Here is a 19,731-nt window from a genome sequence, read left to right on the forward strand (position 1 = left end):
TATATTTTTCCCTACTGGAACAATTTGTTCCATTAGTTCCTGCAAGAGTGGGAGAGAGACTCCGCAGGAGGCCAATCCAAGCATGAGGGAGAAGACCTCCTTCTCCACAGGTCTTCCACAGGAGGGTGGCCTTCTCCCTCACCCTTGAATTTGGCTTTCACTCCTCTCTCTAAAATTAGCTGGACTGTAATGCAATGGAAGGCCAATTTTAAGACATTTGTAGGGCTTAAGCAGTTGGTTTGGGATGCCAAAGCCTCCACAGTCCTTGGCTGTTCCCAAAGAAAGCTAATTATCAGCCAGTGAAATCTGAAATTCTTCTCTTGCTTAGAAATAATTTGGAAGTGTTAAAAAGTTTGCTTTTCCTTTAAAGTGAGTGTTTATGAGCCCATGGAGTTCTTTTCCATGCCTGCCTTGGGAGAACATCCCTAAAAGGAACTGTATGTAAATTAGGCTTAGTATGCCATAATTTACTAAGAGTGTAGTGTGAAAGTAAGGTGTCCACTTGCTGATTTAAGTACTTGTGATGTTTCACTTTTCTTTCATCAGAGAATTTGCTGATGAATGTTTCAATCAAGGGCATTTCAGCTACGCCCTGTGAAAAACACAGGGTGCATTTAGGCTAGAACTGAGTTTCTAATAGCAGCAATTGCTTCCTAACTGTTCAATTAGCTGTTGGCAGCTGCACTGGCAAAACTACCTGAGAGTTTGCTCTGTGGCTGTCAAGCAGCAAATGCTTAGAAGATAGCCTAATTGGGTCGTAGTGGATAATTTTGTGCGTTTATGGCATTGTGGAAAATGCAAACATTGCTTTCAACAAAGCAGACTGTGTGTTCTCTGTTTCACTAATAGACACTGCTATGTGACTTTATAAAATTATCTATGTTTCTTTATTGATAAAACAAAAAAATACACCAATTGAAGGTAATGTATTTCTTCACGAGCTTTGTTTTCCTGCAGTGCCCAATGATCCACTTGTGCCGACTGCTGTGTTAGGTGAGGACCTAGTCCATAATCTCTTCCTTCATGGATTTCATCTCCTTGCATGGTTTATAACTCCTGTCAACCAATATATTTACTGGGTGTCTAAACAGCTTGTTTCAGACTGGAAATATAAGCCTGCTGTTGGCAGAACATTCGGGTGTACTCATTTTCCTCGGGCAGCATCAAATAGTCAAGAGAAATGAACGGCCTTCCTGGGCTTGAAATGTGCACTGGAAGCTGGTTTCTCCCTCACTTTGGGAGGCTAATTGTTGGTTTTCACAGCTTAATTGGTGGCTGCTTCAGTGATATTTTTGTTTTCAAAGCTGACCTTGCTTTAGAAACAGTGGTGGTTTCACATATTCAACCTGATATGGTAGTGTGATTATGGATGCTTCCAAAAAGGCATTTATTGTAGGATCAGTGCTACTCATGTATGCAGGTTTCTTTCAGTGTCCACACAATGTGTCGGCATCAAAATGCCAGTCTGTATACCCTCTCCCTGCATTTAATCCCCATTTCCCCTTGCCAACAGCAAAATCCAATGAGGTTTTTTTAAAAAAGAGTAGTGACCAGTTTGCAGCAACTGACTTTTTAGCCATATTATGCTCCTGTCTGGAAGCACCCTATATCGCTGATCTTCTGCAGAATAAAATTTGCTTTTAAAACTAAAAACTGGCATTGAAATAATAACCAACTGATACCTCAAAGTTTGTTTCAAAGCACCACCGCTGAGAAGCTACTGGGGAAACCAGAGCAGAGAGGGAGGATTCTGAAACCAATATTAAAGATCGGGAAGGGACTTTTCAGGAGACAAGACTAAATAGAAAATGAGGATTCAGCTTGTATTGTTTAGAGTTGCATTCCCCAAAGGAGACAGTCCTTAGCTTTAAGGGTGCTGTTGAGTCCCACTTTCGAGATGCATATTTCCCATTTGTACCACTCTGTGACACAGACAGCCAGTTAACTAGCTTCCTTCTTAGAAAATATATTACCTTGTGGCAGTTTTCCATGCCCTGGTTAGATTACTAGACAGTACTTTACATGAGGCTGCTTTTGAAGGCTAGTTGGCCTGTTAACAGTGACATCTGGAAACAAGCACATCCTGTTCTTTACTAGCTACCAATCTGTTTCCATGTACAATTTGAAGGGCTGACTTTGACCATAAAGCTATAAACAGCCTAGGACCTGGCATCTGAAGCACCACCTTCTCCTGTATGAACCTACCTAATTGTTGTGATCATCATGGGAGTCCCACTTCTAGTGCACCCATGTTCTTTAAATGTGGTGGGTGTCCACCAGCGACAGGGCCTTGCAAGTGGCACCTCATCTGTACAATTTTCACCACTTGTGTGTGTGTTCCCACCCATGTTTTGAATGGCTTAAGAAGTGTGACTGGTGGTTTTACATAGCTCTCAATTTTTATTATTTACTTACTTACTTGTTGGGCGTTTTCAATAATATTGAAATCTCCCTGGGAGATTTTATATTGAAGGATGAGGTAGAAATGTTTCAAATAAATATGAGAGAAAAGGGTCTATCAAATATCCTGGTCCCAAGTAATTTCAAGTTTTATAAGTCAAAGCCTACAACTGGCAGTGCGTCCAGAAAAACAATGTGTTCAAATCTGTGCAGTTCAATTGAACCAATGGAAATTTGAAATTATCTACGAAGGAAAGTCCATTAAAATGCACAGAGGTAATCTAACCTAGATGTTACAAGAGCCTAGATAGGAGAAGAAAAGACTAAGGAGAGAACCTGATACAAGTTTGGAGTGAAGTCCCTAAGATGGTTAGATGGCACCTTGTGTGCCTCATTTTGGCAACTCCTGCAGCCAAGCTGGTGCCAAAAGTATTCCTCTGCTTTGATTTGGACCACATCAGCGATGCTGTCTGGGCAGCCCAGGACCTCCATACACACTGCCCAGGCTTGCACCTTAGAGAATTTGCTTTGGTGCTGCTAATGCAGCCCTTTGACTTCACCCCCAGAGGCGCACTCCATTTCCCTTCAAGACAGACGAATGCAAACAATAATAGATGGGAGGGACTACAGCCGTAGCACTTTGTGTAACAAGTCTACTTGAACAAGGAGTGTCAGGTCCAGGATGTGGCCTAACAAACTCAGTCCAGACATTACCAGATCCAGAAACCCATTCAACATTTCTTTTGCCATTCCCAGTCCATATCTGCAGACAGCTTAATCCTGAAGCCTAATCAGCATGTGATTCAACATAGAGTCCTATGGAACCTACCTGACAGGTAGCAGCAACCATTAAAATATTGTCTGCCAGTCTCCCATACAGTAATCCAGAAGGATATCTTAGTCGAATCAAAGGCCAGCATAGGAACATTTGTTTTATCCTTTTCCTAGCATAAATCAACCAGTAGTGCAACCAAATGAACTCAAGTGCTAAATGCTGGCCAGAAACTGCATTGAAATGGATCCAAATTCTAATGGAAACTGATCCATACCCAAAAAGCTTATCACCGTATAGTGACCGCCTCAAATTCCCACACCCTTTGCCATATTGAATTCAAGCATCCCCCTCCCCTCCCCAAAATACATGGCAGTTTGGGGGCTTTGGAACATGATTTTATAACATGAGGAATAAAAATTTTAGATGGCTGTGTCTCAGGCCCTTTGGAACTTGTTATAACTTTCTGAGCTAAAAGAGTTAGGCCAGAATCTAAAAAAACATTTTAGCTGTTATCTAAGGTTTGAGCACATCCCATGGGACTGCTTCATTTCCCCCAGCTTTGAACTACAGATTCCCTTGCCATATCACAAACTATTTTTAAAAATGCCCCAGTTTTTGTTGTTAAAAAGCAGCTTACAATGTGGTACAGGAAGTGGTGTTTGAGAACCACACTTCCCTGTCTTATCTTAGGTGGATGGAGCTAGTTCATTGTACATACTACATTTTTACCTTGCCCTTATGATAAGGAGCTTAGGTTGGCTTCCATGGTTCCCTTTCCCCTTTATTCTTTAAAAAACTTTGTGGAGTAGGCTGGGAATTTGCCCAAGGTCATCCTATGGGCTTCATGACAGGGTAGGGATTTGAAATCAGGTCTACTATACTATAATAGTAACCCCAACTCAGGGCTCCATAGCTGGTCAGGTATATGGATGTGGGTCTCCTATGCACACATTCCGCATTGTGTCAAATGCCCCATGCTTTTTCTTCAGCCATTTTGTAATGATTTGATTACAGCTTTAAATTATAATTAACATATCTAAATAATTGCTAATTTTAAACTTGCTGATTGGGTGCTGTTTTCCTAATCCTTTTCATCAAGAGGCTCTTGCTGCCATGTACTCACTACACAAGTATATTTGATGTGACATTAGAGCTATCAAAACCTCCAACTGAGTTAGGTGAAACAAATCTTTTGACATGCAAAGGTTAATCTGTTCGAATTTTAGTGAGACAGGCAGCTGTGAAGAGCAACCCCAGGGCAAAACTGAAAGGCGGCCTGACAGTTTCAGCATGCATTCACATCACAGTGTGGTTTGTTGTTTGTTGTTCATTGACAAATATTATTTACGTGAGGCAAAATGTCTTAGTTGGAGTTCATGAGAGCTTGTATTTATGCTAGAGATTTGATACCATTGCTCATTCTTCCTTTTTTTTTATATTTGACATTTCATTTCATTTCATACATACATACACAAAAATGGTTTTGTAATATGTGCATGTCTGTGGTGATTAAAATGGCACAAAGTTGTTTAGATTTCTTTATGATTCCAAAATTGTAGAAGCTATTTTAGTTACCATTGTTATAAAGCTTCTACAGCTTTTAAGCTTAAGCTTTGACTGTTTTCTAACATAAAAAAAGTTTTCGAATGTCTCAAGATTTATTTGCTTTTTTTAATGCTTCAATGGGCTACAGTCCCTATAACTGGTAAGTATTTGAGGAGACAGGGTGAGTGTGTTAAGATGTCACACTGAACCATAGAACACACAGCCATGAAACATAGTTTCAAGTTAGCTTATTTCAAACAAAACATAATTAACATTAACCAGGGTTTTAGCTGTTCAAACAACATCCATTACTGTTCAGAATCAACCTATTACTAAACAAAAGCTTCTAAACTAATCCTCCTCAGAAGAGGTAAACTGGGATTGCACAAGTCTAAGCCTTGCATAATGCCCATCCTGTGGAACCATGCTTTATAGTATATTGTGTGAATGTTGGCTGGGTAAATGAGGTGATTTATATTACAAGATATATGGTATAATGAATGAAATACTGTCTTTAATATGACTTTGATTTGTCATTCACACTGTTACTCAGTTTAATGAAGCACACGATGATTCAAATTAAAACCCCATGAGATCATTTAAGAAGCAGGGTTATTTACTTTAATATAATAACATGATTGCTTTTATGGTACTTAAAAATGACTTTGGATTTGATCTTTGTTGGACTTTGATATGTGTCTGTTTTGAAATAGGACCCCGCTTTGTTAGTTCAAATGTTTCTTGTTGGTGGAGTCAGATCAGTGTGGAAGAAGTAAATTCCTAAAATTCAGATTTGGAATGCAAGTAATCTGCTACCAAATTGGAAGCTTCTGTGTTCTGTCCAGCATCTTGTTCAAGATTGGTTCAAAATAAATGTGAAATAGTTGTAGAAGATGACTAGTGGCAAAGCTCTGCCATACAATACATGTGTTTCTTTTTCATGTATTTCCCAGGTGTATTTCCCAGGTGTTGGCTGGGGCAACTGTGGCTGGCAAGCAGCTGGATAGGGCTCTATCATGCTAGACAAGTGGGTTCTTATAGTCATTCTGAAGCTGTCAAACCCAAGTTTAATTTGAACATATACCTATGTCAGTGGAGTGGGATTTCAGTTGAAGGAGTTGATGTGTTTGAAAATGTGAAGGGCCTTTAGCTGTATCTTATTGTACTGATTCTAACATCAGAGCGTCATTTTATGGTGTGTGCACTAGGTACTCTGATCGTCAGATTAATCTTTATTTGTTAATGTATATTCTTCTCTCAAACAATCTGTGTTGCTTAACTAGGTAACTATAATATAATGCAAAATTGGCATAGCAGGATCAGATCAGGGTAGCGAGGTGGATTTTCCAGAAAATTTTGAACAGGGGTAGCTTGTATAGGGAAATTTTAAGTTTACGCTGAATTTTTTTTCTGATGTCCCAGAGAGTGGTGTAATTTGACATGCTTATTTTACATTTCTATCATAAGAAAATTACCTTATGTTAATTTTTTGTCTAAATACATCACAAGTGTCTGACCAGAAATACACAAGAAGGAAAAACTAAAGCATGCTATGTGGTCTAAATGGTATATAATGTAAAAGAAATTGTGCTGGAATACTTGTAAAAAATTAAAAACAATAGCATGTACTTCCCCTGCATTGTTTACGGGGGGTGGGACCAAAGGTACAGAAAACTGTTGCAACTAATAAATTTGAGCAACGCAAAGAAGTTTGCATGAGTATGACTAGAGTGCTGACTAGAGTTGGCCAACTCAAACTGAGTTCAATCATTTACTGCTGGACAGTGAATTTGATTTAAAAAGAGGGGGGGGCATGTAAAATATATATACTTGCTATGGATTTTCACCTGAAAACATTAACTCCAACTTTAAAACCAGAAACTTGCCTAATACTGTATTTGCATTTGGCATCCACTCATTGTTACTTAATGAACATCCAAAATGGGGTGGGGGAGGGGAGGGGAATCCACGGCAAAATAAAGCACTGTTTTTCTTCTTCTTTTGGACATTTTTCCAACCTGCACCACTGAATGAAGTGAATTTTGTTCATTCTGTTTCTGGTGCCTGGCCAGATACCTCCAAAAACGCTTAAGCAGAGTGTGAAGACAACAGCCCTCTCTAGAAACAAGATCCCTTTGAGACTCTTGAAGGCCAACGTTCAGTTTACGTTGCACATACCGATTATCTCAGGGTGAACTCTTTTTGTGCAATGGTTCCTTTTCTCTCTCCCCACCTCCAAAATCTCCAAGGGTACATGAATTACCTCTGTGCAGCAGCCATAAAATGTAAAGCCAGCCTCTGGTCCAAGCAAAGATTGACAGCTTTGCTTGAAGCATTTACTCTTATCATGTTCTTAAGGAAAGATAGATCACAGAGAACAAGTCCATGTGAGCTTGTAGCAGGTTTTGAGGGCTCCAAGGCAGCCATAAATAGAAGATTACTGCTTACTCAGTATATGTATGGGGCATATAGAGGTTGCAATAGTGTTGTAAGTTACCCCAAGGCCCATCAGCTGTATACAAAAGTTGAACAGCACTTTGAGCCTATTCTGGCAATTTGTGCTGACTAGAGTTGGCCAACTCAAACTGAGTTCAATCATTTACTGCTGGACAGTGAATTTGATTTAAAAGGGGGGGGGGGCATGTAAAATTATCTTCTGTGCTGTCATCCTGGTCCCAGGTGAAATTAGCACTGCCTAGTTCTCGAGAAAAGAACAGACCTTTTCCCAAAACAATGCTTTTCAAAAAGCCAGAACACATTTGTTGTGTGCACATTCCTTATTGTGGTTTCCAAAACCTTTACAGAGTGTGGCAGCGAGCTGATTTAAAACTGGACTGTATCTTGGAGTATTTGAGTTTAATTCTTATTCTCTGGATTAATATCACCACAGATGAAAACCACAGTGCAACAGCAGAGTCAAGTCGTCTGCTCGATGTGCCTCGCTACCTCTGCGAAGGAACAGAGTCTCCATACCAAACAGGCCAACTACATCCTGCTATAAGAGTAGCTGATTTGCTGCAGCATATCAACCTCATGAAAACATCTGACAGCTACGGTTTTAAAGAAGAATATGAGGTAAAAATGTCAACAGCTGTGTTTTTTCAATAACTTAGGAGAGGCCCGTTGAGAGTACAGCTTCTTGTTTTCACGAGTTCTTAATTACAAGAAGATTAAAATGAATGTTTAATTGGGATTAAATTGTTAAAAGACCACTTCTCTGTGAACCATGAGTCAATGAAATAATCCCAAAGAGAAACTTTGAAATTTCATTGCTTTAGAAGCTATGTCATAAAGCATTACAAAGGGTGTGCTTGAAACATCCACTCTCTACCGAAAGTCCCTCCTGTTCTGCAGCAATTTTTTCATAACCATTCTTAAGTCAGCTGTTTTAACACTGATATTTATGTCAGATAACTGGTTGCTATCAAGGTATGGAGAGAGTAGGATTGTGGTAGGTGGATCCATCCAACCCTACCTGGTCTCAGGCTTTTGGTTGGCCACTGTGGGAAATGGGGTGGTAGACTAGATAGGCCACTGGACTCCTTATGTTGATGTGCATAAACCCTGTAAAAAAATTCAGGGTACAGGGACAGTGTACAGAGCCTATAGCAGTGGCAGATTTGGACCAGTGTGACCACATTGGGAGCTGACGCTAGAGGGTGCTGCAGGGCTTTGCAACTATAATGCAGTGAATTGAAAGAACAGAAGGTGAGGAGCAGGGGGTTCCAAATTTTTGCCTCATACAGGACTGAAATTTTAAAGACCAAAATCTGCCACTGCCCATAGCCATGTTTGAACAGCATGCCATAAAAATGACTTTACTGTGAATGAGAAGCATGCTAGTGCAAGTCCATATTGTGGCGTTTCACTCAAGAAATACTTGATTTATTTTTGTCACTGTGACAGAAATCATTTTTAACTGGGAAATTCTTTCTTCACATGTTTACCTATTTGTTGTTGGACAATTTATGTTATTTGTATTAGGGATGGAGAAACAGGCGAAAGCAAGAAGCACACACTTCTTGCAGTTTAAAGTAGCAGGCCTTGAATTTGCTCAATGTTTGCTTCTGCCCCCATCAGAAGTTTCCAGACCAGTTATTACATTTATTTCTAATGGAAAAATGTAGGTGGTTGCTATTTTGAATACTAAAACAAATGTTGAAATAAATGCAAAAATATGTGTGAATTTTAATCTCATCCACCCCCCCCCCCTTTTTTTTTTAAATAAAGAGCTTCTTTGAAGGGCAGTCAGCTTCTTGGGATGTGGCAAAAAAGGATCAAAACAGAACAAAGAATAGATATGGAAACATTATCGCATGTAAGTTAAAAGTGGATATTTCATTATGTTGATGAATATTTAGTAAACTCATACAGCATACCTGGTTCCCCCACCCATCCAGTTTCCCTGTCTGGCTGAGAAATGGTGACTGAGCATCATGGTGAGTCTGAGTGGAGATCTGAACAGCTCTCCCTATTCCTGGTCCATCACTTTTATCACTACACCACATTGATTATATCTACATCATGCAGATTATAGGGCCACAATTGTTGACTGAATCACATTTTACCTTTATAATGAGAGATCAGGGGAAGTTAAGTTTGACAATTTCTACTTTGGTTCAATGGATTGATTGTTGCCTAGCAACAACATGAGAGTGAACCCAGGTCCCTTGCTATGCTGTATAGCCTTTCAGCTGAACTGGTGCTTGGTGGAGGTGGTAGGTGTGTTGAAGGAAGATATTGTTGTTGTTGTTGTTGTTGTTGTTGTTGTTATACTCCGCCTTTCTCCCTGAGGGGGCAAAGCAGCTTACAGATAGAAATATGGTGAGATATTTATTTATTTATGTACAGATAAAAGGTAATTTTAAATAATGTTATAATAATCAGAAATGAATGAAGGGATGAGAGAAAGGGGTAGTAAGATACAAGTAAAAAGTCTTTTCTGCAAACCAATTTCCCCTCTCTTTAGTTCTTTTTAAATTTAAATTAACTTCTCACTGCATTTCTGCTACACTGCTACACCATATTTGATTTTTCAGTTGTCTACTGCTGGTGCATTCTGATGCAGTGATTAGAATCAAAGAACCCTGACAGATCCTCAGGAGTAAAGCTTTTGATAGTTAAGACCAAAGCACAAACAAAATTTGATTACCATTTTACAACAAGAATAGCATCTGCTATCACGGTGCTAGTGGGAAAACGGCTGATAAAGGCTTAGATTTCTCTGTCCATCATATTCAGATGTGTGAAAGCGTATGCATTCAAATCACAATTTTTCAAGAGCTGAACATTTTAGTGATTGTGGTGGGCCAGATTCTTAACTGTTGAGGGTTCAGTTCACATACTACCTTTGGTAGTGATAAAGGCACCAAGAGATTACACTATGTGCCATTATTGCTTGGTGAACTGTGTTTTTTGTGACTTTCCTCCTGAAAAGCCTTTTTACTCCACTGGGGGATGGGGGATGGGGAATAAATAGGACTGTGAGTGCATCTTCTTCCTCCCCGTTCCTCCAATACACTGATAATTTCTCTGATGGCCTTTCTCAATCGCCCTGCTTGTAAACTAATTCCACCGAGCCATTTGAGTGGACCAGCCTTTCCCAACATGGTGCCCACCAGATATTTTGGACTGCGACTCCCTGACAATTGTAGCATAAAAATATATGGAGGGGGCTAGGATGGGGGGGAACTATACTAGAGTGATGTGCAGCATATCCATGCCACTGCAAATCCACCTAAATGACAGTGTTAAAAGTAAATTTCTCATATGACAGGTTGCTCTTGAGCACATTGCTCATTGATCACAATGAAGCAGCTGCCACATGGAACTATTTAAAGTAGCTGTCACGCATCAAAGACTGAACTAAGCTATGAAGTCTAGTTTAAGACAGCTATATATGCCCCTACTTATCATCATCCATTGCATATACACATATTTCAGTGGAACTCCTAAAAAAAGGAGTGTGTTGCTTCTGCTCAGGTGAAAGTTTAAACACCAGAGTAGTCAATATAGGGCCCTCCAGATGTTTCTGAACTCCACCAGCCAGCATGGTCTATTGTCAGGACTTTCTCCTGAAATATCTTCAGGGGTTCATGTTGGCCATCCCTGGATTAAAGCCATCCACTAAAATGTCTGTTTTGTTAGATGCTAATATCTGCTGGTCCAGTCCCTTCTATCATTGTTTATCCATACCTATTGTACATTTGTCCTGGACAAGTTTTGACTCACACAATATATTTACAGATGACCACTCCAGAGTGATATTACAACCTGTGGAAGATGATCCTTCTTCAGACTACATTAATGCTAATTACATTGATGTAAGTAGATGATACAGCTTGGTCTTTTTCTTTCCAGCTTCTCTCTGTGAAACTTTTTTGCATGCAATTCCTACAAACTGAATGACAGCTTCCCCCCCCCCCAATTAAGAACAAAATGTACACTTTTCCTTGTTCTCCGTCCTAGTACTCACTGACATTGTTGTGCTTTCTTTCACATCTGACTTTGATTTGGGCTGTAGATTTGGCTGTACAGGGATGTAAGTACCACTATATGTGAATAACAGCATCCTGTTATGACTATTTAATATAGCAAACATTCTCAGTTGTGTTACTCTTCTAATTTTTATTACTAGATATATGTGCATGCCTCATTTAATTAATCCCATTTATATATCTGGTCTTTTAAATGTTCCTTTGTGTTAATAATTTATGTTTGTACCTGTATTTTAAAAGTTAGATAGTCCTATAGTGCAGTCATGAAAACCATCAGCTAAACCAGCTGACCTTATCTGTTAAAGAAAAATCGCATTTTGCTTGAATATTATTTTTGTTTGCTTTGGTCAGTAGCTTTTATTTTGCATTCCATTTTCATGTGAGAAGCTGGATAGTTTGGTGTATAGTGCTGATTCTGAAGAGACCTGGTTATGATACGAAAGGGGTTCTTGATGGTGGTGAATTGGTGAATTGTCTCCTTTTGTTAAAGGGAGTCCAGTCATGATCACTTTTCTTATGGGCTGGGGACAATTCAGTAATGGTATATATAGTATATACACAAACATATATATTTAGAGACATAGGTTGTATCCACTGACGTTGTCCCATTAGCACAAGGAGTTTCTCTCCATTTTTCTTTTCCCTGCCCCAACACCTTTGGTTCTGGGTGTTCACACAACTCATAACGTGTGCTTCATGATTCCACCAGAGATTATGTCTTGGACAAGTATGGACATGTTTTGGAGACACAAAATATATATCTATTCAAGAGAAACAAATGGAAATAAGGCGGGGGAAGGGTTTGGATATGATTTCACTGAAACTAAAAATTGGAGATTAGGCAATTTATAGTGCAATCCGCACCATGCCTACTCAGAAGTAAGTCTTGTTGAATTTGGTGGGGCTTACTCCCAGGCAAATAGGGTTCAGATTTTAGCCTCAGTCACAGTGGAGATCCATTAAATCTAAGCGTGACTAAATCCAATACAACAAATGTTAAGACCCATGAATGTGGTATGCTTTACTAGGAAATGACTCAGCAGTTTGTTGTTGAGAAGTGTCAATATAAAATTTGTGGCTTTGCTGATAAATTTGCAGAAGTATTGTTCTCTAAAATGGAAGTCATTGGCCTAGCACATGCAACTCACTCTAATTTTTAGGGACCTTTGCATGAAGTCCTCTTATTAAAACCATCACAGGTTCTTGGTTAAATGCCGAGGGACACAATTCTGTCTAAGGAAACAGAAATGTTATTTTACTAGCATATACAAAACGGAACTAATTAATTTATTACAACAAAATTTTAAATTGTGCACTAAAATAAATTCATAAACATATAATCTATTTGAATATCAAGTTCTCTTTGGGTGTTCATTTCATAGCAGCAATTTCCCAGCTCAAGCAATTCAGTAGAATGTGTTTCATATGAGGAAAATTACACAAAGTTGTTTCCTCCAGAAGTATTTTTAAGAACAAGAATAATACATAATAATTATTGAGGGAACATTGGAGAAGAAGGTGTTTACAGGAGCTTTAGCACTGCATATAAGGCTCATATCTCACATTTGTATACAAGGGGATATAGGTACCTTTCCTTGCAAGCCAGCACTACTAAATTGCTTACTTCTTCTTACAATGCTGTGCCATGCTATTAACAAAAAATGGCACTTGGAAATAATTTCCATGGGTTCTGGTTATTATTGCTTTTTTGTAGTTTTAATACACTGAATAGCGTGGAGCTCTCTCCAATGTTTGAAAATGATAGCGTAGAAAAAAAATCAGTAGTACTATATGTGCATGTGTATATACATGTCTTTATATAAAGTATTATATATGCACACAATTTGTTTTAATTCTAAAATTTGGTTTATATAACTGCACAAAGTATTTATACAACATTGCATGTAGATTTTGAATTTGTGCACACATACACATTGTCCAGCTCTAACATTCAGCTGTTCTGCTTGTTATTTATGGCTCTAATATTTTTTGCGCATTCATAGTGGAAGTTAGTTTTTGCTAATTAAGTGTGATTGTTTCGCGGCTTATTATATGGAGCAGCAAACAGAACTATTTCAGTCATAAAAGTGAAGGCAAAGTGTATAGTTTCAACACTGAACTAATGCTAGCAGAGATCCAGTTGTAGATTTCACATGACACCTATCAGGAAGCATTGATCTAATATTACGTAAAGTACATGTTGTATTAGGTTATATGAAATTTCCATCCAGTCTTAAGCACATTCACTCAGAAATGAAACCATTTGAAATCAATGGGACTTCATTTCTCTTCCAGCACTTTACTTGGAAGCTTTTTTTAAAAAAAAATAATAATAGCTAAAACTAGGCAATATAGCTGACCAGCTACGACTACCATATATTGAAAAGGATGCCTACAAATGTCTTGGGTGTGCCTTCATTTTCCCTACTGGATTCTACTTTCAAAGCTAATAATAGTCCATTGTAGAAATCAACTTATTTTGCTGTTTCAGGGATACCAAAGGCCAAGTCACTACATCGCAACCCAAGGTAAGATTTGCCAGAGTATCTGTCATTTTGGACAGTGTCTGAAGGGCAGTGGCGTAGCGTGGGTTGTCAGCACCCGGGGCAAGGCAAGTAATTTTCGCCCCCTAACCCGTGGATTTGCGCCCCCTAACCCGTGGATTTGCGCCCCCTAACCTGTGGATTTGCCCTAACCCCAGATGTTGCGCCCGGTGCGGCCGGCCCCCCCTGCACCCCCCCACGCTACGCCACTGCTGAAGGGTTACTCCAGCCATTGTGTGGAAGGTTGTGAGAGCATGCTTCTACTCCTAACCCTACTCCATGTCACAAAAACCTGACCTGGAGAAAGGGCTGCCGCATGACCCCTGGCTAGCAACAACGCTCTGCACAGCAAAAAAGAGACACCACAAGGTTTCTCCTGTTGGATTAGGAGCCTTCTGCTGCATGTTACCCCTTGTGCCAAAGTGTGGGGGGGTAGTTTGGCGAGAGGGGTGGAGGGTTGCTTGTTTGAGTGTTTCAGTTGGTATATTTGAACAGTTTGGTTTATTTTCAGGGCAAGCCCCTTCTCTAGTTGCAGTGAATGTGGGGCTCTCTATTGGAGTCATGGATCCTTGTTTTTCGTTTTTGTTTTTTTACACCTATATCAACTCGGTAATAGTTACAACCAGGCAGAATAATCATGAAAGAAAGATAATTTGCCTCAAAGAAGCAAGTCTTCTGCCTTATCTGAAGTGTCTCCCTTGTCATAGCAAAAACTCTTATTAATAATTTGGTCCATAATTAATTTAAGGTTATCATTTCTGGAGAATATAATGAAGCATTAACCATTACTGCAGTGAATTTTGCCCCATTAAGCTTGAAGAGATTTCTATCTCTTCAGTGCTTAGCTAAACCCATGGAACCCATTTTACAATAGGAGAACCTTGAAAATAATAGCTAACTAAAATAGAGCCTAAGTATTTTAAGTAATTTAGCATCTCAGATTATAATTGTGTGAGCTATATAAAATGCAGTACTATTAAATACTGTTGGTTAAGTTTCATCTAATATAGTTGCACCTAATGCTTGCTGCAAAATGTTTACTATAGTCCACTGTAGGTACAAGTAACAAAATAGAGATGCAGCTCTTTGATCGGCTTAAGAATTGCATAGCAAAGTGTCTGTAAAGATCCATTTGCTTGTCATTTACTCGTGAGGGGGAAACCCACAACAAAAACCCACAACAACTCTAGCTGTGTTCAAAATGTAAGCACAGATGCTGTTTCTGACTTCTTTGTCACTTAGTTTAGGCCTAATGTACTAGCTAACAATTTTTATTTTATTTAGTGCTGTCTTTTCCTTAGAACATAAAAATAGCCCTGCAGAAATGGACCAAAGGCCAGTCTTGTCCAACATCCTATTTCCCACAGTGGCCAATTCAGTGTCTAGAGAAAGCACACATGGATGACATGGGTACAATAATCCTTGCCAGCTGCTGCTTCCTAGCAGCTATTTTTCAGTTATACACTGTCTTGAACCTGTCCTGACTAGTAGTCAATGATGGTGTTACCCTACATTAATTTAAGAAGGGGATATAAATTTATTAGAATTAGAATCGAAGCAGGGCTTATTAAGTTAAGGTATTAGACTGAAACTTAAGGGGCCACTGCCAATGAAATTCATCCTATGGGGGAACAGGATGGCTGGATTTTAATTGACTGCAAAGTTCTATCACGGACAGACCATGAGGTTCTGTTGTCTGTAATAAAATGACAGCAGGAGAGCAGGACAAATAGAGTTTTCCGTAAAGACTATGATAAGATGACTTTTCATGTGCTAATGAACCCATATTAAAATTACTGATTTTTAGTACTTCAGTGTTTTCTTGCATAATGCCAAGTTGAAGAGTCCTAATGCCTAATAATCTGGTTTAAGTGAGATACTTAAGCACTAATGAAACATAAATTATAAATGTGCAGTGGTCCGGGGAGGATTACTGGAGTCCTTCATACCTAAGGAAATAACTGGCAGGTATTTTAGAGATCAGTGGCTTGGTAGTTACTTTACATTTATTTAAGAGTATTTTCTTTTCAGGTCCAGTCCATGAAACGGTGTACGATTTCTGGAGAATGATATGGCAGGAACAATCTGCGTGCATTGTTATGGTTACAAATTTAGTTGAGGTTGGACGGGTAAGTAGTACCTTAGAAAGCGCTGAGACCTTAGGAAACACATTGAACACTGTAAATGTTTTGCTAATGAAAATTGAATCAGTGCTTTTGAAATAAAGGCACCAGAATTTGAAATGAAAGATGCCAGAGCAGATTACCATCTCCCTAGATGCGAGCCAGGAACCCTACTGAACTTGTTCTCCCTTATTCATATGTGTGTAACATGTCAAAGGACTTGTGTGCTTAAAATCCAGCACACATATCCCCAATTTCTTGATTGATATATGTTGTATATCAATCATGTGATTTAGACTGAGTCACATTATGTGTACACCTATGTATAAGCACACCAAGGGCCTAGAGATGAGATAAGCATATATGGGGCAAGAAACCACAATATCATTTCCCCCCTATGAACTTGTTCAACAAAGCATTAATCAACTATAGCATGTCTTGAAGTGCACAAATGATAAAGTATTGGATTAATGAAGAGAATTGAGTGTAGCTCCAAGTCCAACACTATCTGACCAGTTTGCTAAAGACTTTGTGATTATATACCATTGTGCTATACTCTTCCTGAAGACCCTAAACTGTATTTCAGCCTTTCTCTGCTTATTGTAATGGCATACAAATAAAAGATGGACATTTGATGGTGTAAGTTAGAAAAAATGGATAAATGGTTCTGAAAACAAGGGGGGGAAATGATTGTGAAAAAATGAAATAAGTAGGTAAACACTGTTCCTTTTTAAAGAAAAAAAGGTAACATCTGATGTAGCCAGGTTTTTTTTTTAAAAAAAAGAATGCTTGATTAGAGTAAGGGAGCAATACTATCTTCAAAAAAGCTGGTGTAAAATGCAAGCAAGTATAATTTAAGCCAGAGTAAGGTTGTACCAGATCCAAACCCCATTCAGTTGCAGAACTGCTGCTGCTGCTGCTCTGCTCTTCTTTGCTTAAGCCTAGCAGAGGGAAAACAAGCCTGTAAGATAGCCTTTTATACTGAGTTGTAAGGTCAGGTGACTGAGCTAAATGGGCTTAGTACCCAATCTAAGTCGTCCCTCTCTGCTCCTACCCCAGGATGAGATTATGCTTGGCTCAACTGGGATTGGGGATTTAGCTCCAGTTGAACCAGGCATCAGCCTACTGAACGGAAATCTGCTGCAACCTAAGCTACTCACCCCAGGAGATCTTGCTGTAGGATCACCCCTTAAAACTTGATTCCTTTATTTTTGAAGCATCTTCATTGGCTATTTCATTTATGTAATGGCATATATATTATTGTATTACTAGGCAGAATTAATAAGACGTTGAACGTGTCCCATTTTTTCGTGCATTTGCCTTCCTTGGTTTGGAGATTTTTCAAAACTTTCCTTGCAGGTTAAATGCTACAAGTATTGGCCTGATGACACTGAAGTGTATGGGGACTTCAAAGTTACTTGTGTGGAAGTAGAACCGCTGGCTGAATATGTGGTCAGGACATTTACCCTTGAAAGGGTAAGTATATCTAAAACTATTATGTATACAAAATGTATTGCAAGTTTAGGAAACGTTGGTGCTATGATCATATATGCCATATGATTGTCCTGCCAATACTTCTGTCCCTTACAATCCCTTATCTACATCCATTAACAACTCACGTGTTGACTTCTTTATCCTCATATGAATTCATTTTGCCTATCTTCTCTTTAAAATATGTCTCAAACTATTTTGCCACTAGGTTACATTATGTTGTTATGTTAAAATTTATTTCTATGCTAACTTTGGGGCAAAACAGGCCCCCAGAGCAGCTCACAAAATGTAATACTTACATAATAGTCCCTATTATGTAGGTGGTGCAGTGGTCTAAACCTCTTGGGCTTGCCGATCAGAAGGTTGGCAGTTCAAATCCGCGTGACAGGGTGAGCTCCCGTTGCTCTGTCCTAGCTTCTGCCAACCTAGCAGTTCTAAAATATATCAGTACAAGTAGATAAATAGGTACTGCTGTGGCGGGAAGGTAAACGGCATTTCCTTGCAGTCTCTTACTCGTCATGGTGCTCCATGTGCCAGTAGTGGTTTAGTCATGCTGGCCACATGACCTGGAAAGCTGTCTGTGGACAAACGCCAGCTCCCTTTGCCTGAAAAGCAAAATAAGCACCGCACCCAATAATTGCCTTTGACTGGACTTAACCATCCAGGGATCCTTTACCTTTTTTACTTACATAATACTTTGGTTAAACCAAATGTAAGCATTTTGTTATCTAAGCTGTATTATGGATTTTTTACTAGTCCCTTATAGTAATGCATAATGAGTTTCATTTGTTGATTCATTCCTTGGCTGCATCAGTGAGTGAGACCAGTAACTTGGCTTAGTGTTGAATCCCAACCAGTGACTGTATTTTGTTTCACTCAGAACAAACCATGATCAAAGGCTTTAAAGTCTGAACTTTATGAACTGTAGTTTGTTTAAACTCAGGTTAATGAACAAATCAGAGTCTGAAACTATGGTTTGATCCTAGCTTGTTTGCACTAGAGTTCAAAGAAACCACAACTCCTAAAGTTTGGATTTAATGGGGAAATTAGCTGGTTTTAGAAATGGAAGCATATGCTTCTGATCTCGTTGTTGCTGCAACAGAGAAGAGGAACGGAGGGGGACTGTGGAAGTTTACAATCCTCACTACTTTTTATTTTCATCATTACGCAAGTTGCGTATTATTCACCTGCATTGGTTTTATTTACACTTTTTATTTTGGAGCATTTATTTTAATCATCATTCTGTCTTCCATGAAGTACCTTGTAGCTCTGTGATAAGGCCAGGTCAGTTACTCTAGTGTAAAGCTTCATGCATTTCTAATGTAGTCTTGTCATTTATGTACTATTTCAGTTAAGTCTTTAACTCCTCAGGACTGCTTTCCTTAAGAACAGTTTTGCACTGTCGTCTTTACTTCCATGCTAGCACATATGTTTCATGCTTAGCTTCTTGGGAAAGCCTTTTCATATGCTGTTGTAATTTTATAATACATGCAGCATTGGCTCTGTAAATGTACAATTTTCAAGATACGACGAGAAAATAGTGCCGCATTCAATATTATATCGGGTTTATGAAGGAAGCTGATAAAGATCAACTGACAGATTATATTTATAGTCGCACATAAATTCAATTGCAGAAGTCCCATTTTAAGCAACAGTTGTCACATTTTTGGCTTAGAATACTAACAAAAATGTTTATTGATTCTGGTAGATGTTGTGCTTGTCTCAAAATTCAATATTTTGATTTGAATGTCTTCCCTGCTCCCTAATCCATCAGATGAACAAAAAATATTGTCTGCTTTTTGTTTTTCGATTTCGACAGAGAGGTTACAATGAAATCCGTGAAGTTAAACAGTTCCACTTTACTGGCTGGCCAGATCACGGTGTCCCTTACAATGCAACAGGCCTTCTTTCATTTATACGCCGTGTTAAACTCTCCAATCCTCCTAGTGCCGGGCCTATTGTTGTGCATTGCAGGTGTGTAGAGAAGAGGTAGATGCACTTTCTATAACTTCTCAATGTGTGCATGAACTGTGTAGTCTCCTGTGAAGTTGTCTTAGTGTGACACTGTGTGATTCGGTCTTTGTTTACTTTTCTCAACTTGGTTTATTCTTTCTCAACTGTCACTTTAACAGACGTAGCTTAATGATACTATTGCCCAAAGTCCAGGCTTCCTCATTGTCCTACTCAGTCAGTTTCTATTTTATGTTTTCTAAAGTTATCGGCTACATTGAGGTATGAATATGGTTTGGATAGGTGAAAAAAAATATTCTGTTGACTATCTCAACTTCTTCTGGAAATGCAAGTGAATGAAGGCACACAAGAACACATCAGTATTGCCCAACTACTACTACTACTAC

At 38.9% G+C, this 19,731-nt stretch overlaps 1 protein-coding gene across 6 annotated transcripts in view; it reads left to right on the top strand.

The window, feature by feature from the left end:
- Window positions 1-19,731, top strand: part of PTPRK (protein tyrosine phosphatase receptor type K) — a 326,009-nt gene that overhangs the window by 294,448 nt on the left and 11,830 nt on the right. For 2 of the 6 annotated variants that reach the window (XM_028723365.2, XM_077926014.1), the window contains exons 16-23: window positions 958-993; window positions 7,611-7,795; window positions 8,951-9,038; window positions 10,967-11,043; window positions 13,709-13,745; window positions 15,792-15,889; window positions 17,243-17,359; window positions 19,194-19,363. In XM_028723365.2, coding sequence (XP_028579198.2) covers window positions 958-993; window positions 7,611-7,795; window positions 8,951-9,038; window positions 10,967-11,043; window positions 13,709-13,745; window positions 15,792-15,889; window positions 17,243-17,359; window positions 19,194-19,363 — 808 coding nt within the window. The remainder of the gene's footprint in view (window positions 1-957; window positions 994-7,610; window positions 7,796-8,950; window positions 9,039-10,966; window positions 11,044-13,708; window positions 13,746-15,791; window positions 15,890-17,242; window positions 17,360-19,193; window positions 19,364-19,731) is intronic. The other 4 variants (XM_028723369.2, XM_028723370.2, XM_028723373.2 and 1 more) reach the window with 3 other exon arrangements.

This window comes from Podarcis muralis, chromosome 3 (assembly GCF_964188315.1).
Source record: "Podarcis muralis chromosome 3, rPodMur119.hap1.1, whole genome shotgun sequence".
Taxonomy (NCBI): domain Eukaryota; kingdom Metazoa; phylum Chordata; class Lepidosauria; order Squamata; family Lacertidae; genus Podarcis; species Podarcis muralis.